Raw genomic sequence first — 3,310 nt, forward strand, 5'->3', positions numbered from 1 at the left:
CTGATCTACCTTTTTATAGTAGTGGATGAATTCACTTCTCACTGTATAATGTCCACCCTCGTTTACAAGGCCTCATGTACAGACGTATAACTAGTCCACGGCTGACTGTATAGCTTACAATTGTACATGAGAAAGTTTTGGAAACTCTATAAATCTTGTACAGAACTGTGCTTCACTTTGGAACCGACGAGACGATGTAACTGTGCTACTCGATCACTATATAGCTTATAACATGGTATTATATTCTCTGTTTCTGCTGTACGAATAAATCTTTGTCTGGTGTAATTAATCTGTGCCTTTGAATGATTGTTCAGACATCAGGTGTGAGCCAGTGGTATCCGTTGACGAAGCTCTTGCCGAGGAAGGGGCGGGCGGAGAAGTAGTCGAGCTCCCGCGCCCACGGCACGCCGTGCACGGCGTCGACGCCGGGGCCCCAGTTCCTGTACATCCCAAAGAATGCCGTCCTGTGCGCCGGTCGAGAGGTAAAAATTGCAGACGTTAGCCGGAACACTGGCAGGTTTAGTTAATTCGCTAAACGCTTATGGTGCAGTAACAGGTCGAGATCGAACACGTTACATGCTCTTGTTGCTGGTGTGATCCCAGTCGTCCCAGCCGCCGGGCGCGATGACGCTGTCGAAGTAGGTGTAGGCGTACACGATCCGCGAGTACTGCCCCATGGCTCGCCCGACGTAGAGCCTCCCCGTGCCGGTCACTCGGCAGTTAACGAAGGCGAAGCCGGTGCGTTCGCACGGGCTGTGCCGCCCATGCGCCGCCACCGAGCCGAACCGCTGCGCCGTCGAGTGCAGCTCGCAGTCCTGCATGCGCGAGTTTTCAGAAAATTTCCCCCCTCATCGTCAGCAAAAAATAGGTAGAGTGTAGTATGTGTATGTGTATTTAGCATGTACAATCGTACATGTGTACGCACGCACGCACGCACCTTGTAGAGGGAGCGGCCATTGCCGAATATGAAGTCGATGGAGCCCTCGATGTAGCAGTCGCGGAAATAGTGCCGGCCGGTGTCGTCGCAGAGCGTGTCCTGCGCGCCGTAGAACCCGCAGCCGAAGAAGAAGGCCTTGTCGCCGGAGATGCGGAACGCCACCGCCTGCCCCCCTTGCGTGCCGGGCATTGGTGCCGGAGCTGTGTTCTGCCAAAAGCCATGGAAAGGACGCAACGTCAGCTAGTTGCATGCATGTACCAAGCGAAATTTACCGAAAGGCGTTGCTCTTCTTCCAGCCTGCAGCCTCTCGCTGACGAAGCCGAAAGAAGCCATCCGCGCAGCCTGCTCCAAGCACACTCCAACAGATACATGACAATAACATCTTGTTTAAACAGATTCAAAATCTCAAAGTAACAGCGTAGCTAGGATGCACAGACGGCAGCATTTACAAGCTCAGACTTGTGACTCTTGAGCTTTGTCACTTTGTCTGCCACTGCACCGTGCTGCGGCTGCATGCACCAATAAGCCGTACGCATCTGTTTTCCCTGTGTGTCTTGTGACTCGTGTACGTACGCGCGCGGTTCATGGACCACTGGGTAATGGGAATGCTCACCTTGAAGCTGATGTTCTTAGCAGTGAAATAGTTAGCGAGAATGGTTACTGAGGCGGTGTTGTAGGTGCGGAGCGGCTGCCCGTCGGGGCCGCGGTCGCTCGCACGGTCGTGCCATTCCACCACCGTCACGTCGCGCCCGGCGCCCTGGAACGTGATGTACGGCTTCGACGCCGGCACCAGCACCTTTTCTCTGCATGCACCCCGGGCGTAAGCTTGTCAGAACATCGTACTCATCGCATGAACGCGCACATACACATCCTCTTGGTGTGTCGAATAAAGGAGATGCAGCTAGTTAGCTTACATGTAGGAGCCGGCGTTGATTTGCATGATGACGCGCATGGTGTTGTTCTCCGGCACGGAGTCGACGGCCTGCTGGATGGAGAGGAAGTCGCCGGCGCCGCTCGCGTCCACCACGATCTTCCGCACGCCCACCGCGTGCCTGTACCGGTGGCTGCCGTGCCTCGCGTACTCGCACGACGTCTCAGCCTGGCACGCGAACAGCGGCAGGAGGGTCGCGAGCGTAGCCAGCACCAACAAGAGGACTCGAGCCATACTGCTCTGTGAAACTATAGAACGAGGCACGATGACTCGATCCCCGCGTGTGTGTATGTGACAACGTCCGTGCGTGCGAGTGATGAGTTTCTGTGTCTTGTCACTCCCTAATTTTCTCTCACCCTCTCTCTCTCTCTTCACATGCAGAACATATGGTGAGAGCAAAGCGAGGTAGCTGCACGGCCGGGAGGGCTCGGAATATATAGAGGCTCGACACAGGAGCAAATAATGGAGGGAGTCGGAACGCTCCAAATGCTAGCTAGCAATCCTGCAGCCCGTTCTGGAGTTTCTGCCTTGGTCGGACGCCAACGGTCATGCTCTCGTTAAGTTTCACCTGCTACGTACGTTGTTAACAAGCTTGTATAGCTAACATGTAATTCTGCGTTAACATTTAAGCTGAAAAAAAAATGGAGTTATTTACAGACTTTCATGTACTCCGTCTGGCCGATAGTTCACTGCATGCAGGCACGAATAAGCAGACTCTCCAGCCATCATGCTCCGTACACATCACAATTCACACGACGACGTTGTTACGTACGTAGGTCTTGCACTGAAAATGCGTCCATTAGGAGTAGACTATACTCTATGCCCCCTCTAGTCCATACGTAGATTGCGAAATGTATTGCCTAGACGTACGCCGGGGATGATGGTGTGTGTGACATATCAGCTTTAACACATCCCTAGACGGCAGCGATGGTCCTGATATGATCGACGGTGGGGGGCCTCCCAAAAGGGTAGATCGGATGGAGACACAGCGTAGACGGACAGGAGCCCCGATCGAGAGCACGCATGCAAGCAAGAGCCCCGCACGCAGAGGCCGCCTCCCTGCATTGTGCATGCCGTGAATGGAAAAATTACCGCAGCATATATAAAAAACAAGCTTTCTAAATTTTAGACCCTCGAAATTTAGGAGCGTGATAGAGACGACGGATTAATGATGGGGTTAGGACTTTGGGTTGCTGGTGGCGGATTCCCGACGGGCAGCATGTTTAGAAAAGGTCGACAACGGTAGGATGGTCTAACAGAGGAGATGAGTGTGGGGGTAGAGTGGCTAGGCCGCGGGGGCGAACGGAGACGATCCGATAAAGCTGGGTTAGTGCGGCAGTAGGAGTGTCGGCGGAGACAGGTGGAGGAGGGTTGGAGGTGGGGGCAAAGATCCGTCGGCATGAGGTGTCGATGCGGTGAGGCGAGAGGTGTCGATGCGGTGA

At 54.0% G+C, this 3,310-nt stretch overlaps 1 protein-coding gene across 1 annotated transcript; it reads right to left on the reverse strand.

The window, feature by feature from the left end:
* LOC133924716 (probable pectinesterase 68) lies at positions 1-2,262 on the reverse strand. Its single transcript, XM_062370378.1, has 5 exons — positions 1,852-2,262; positions 1,551-1,740; positions 938-1,144; positions 577-815; positions 1-464 (listed from the first exon to the last, which is right to left on the reverse strand). Exons 1-5 carry the CDS (start codon positions 2,100-2,102, stop codon positions 311-313), a joined length of 1,041 nt encoding a protein of 346 aa, XP_062226362.1. The 5' UTR covers positions 2,103-2,262; the 3' UTR covers positions 1-310.
* Between the last annotated feature and the right edge of the window lie 1,048 nt (positions 2,263-3,310).

This window comes from Phragmites australis, chromosome 7 (genome assembly GCF_958298935.1).
Source record: "Phragmites australis chromosome 7, lpPhrAust1.1, whole genome shotgun sequence".
Taxonomy (NCBI): Eukaryota; Viridiplantae; Streptophyta; class Magnoliopsida; order Poales; family Poaceae; genus Phragmites; species Phragmites australis.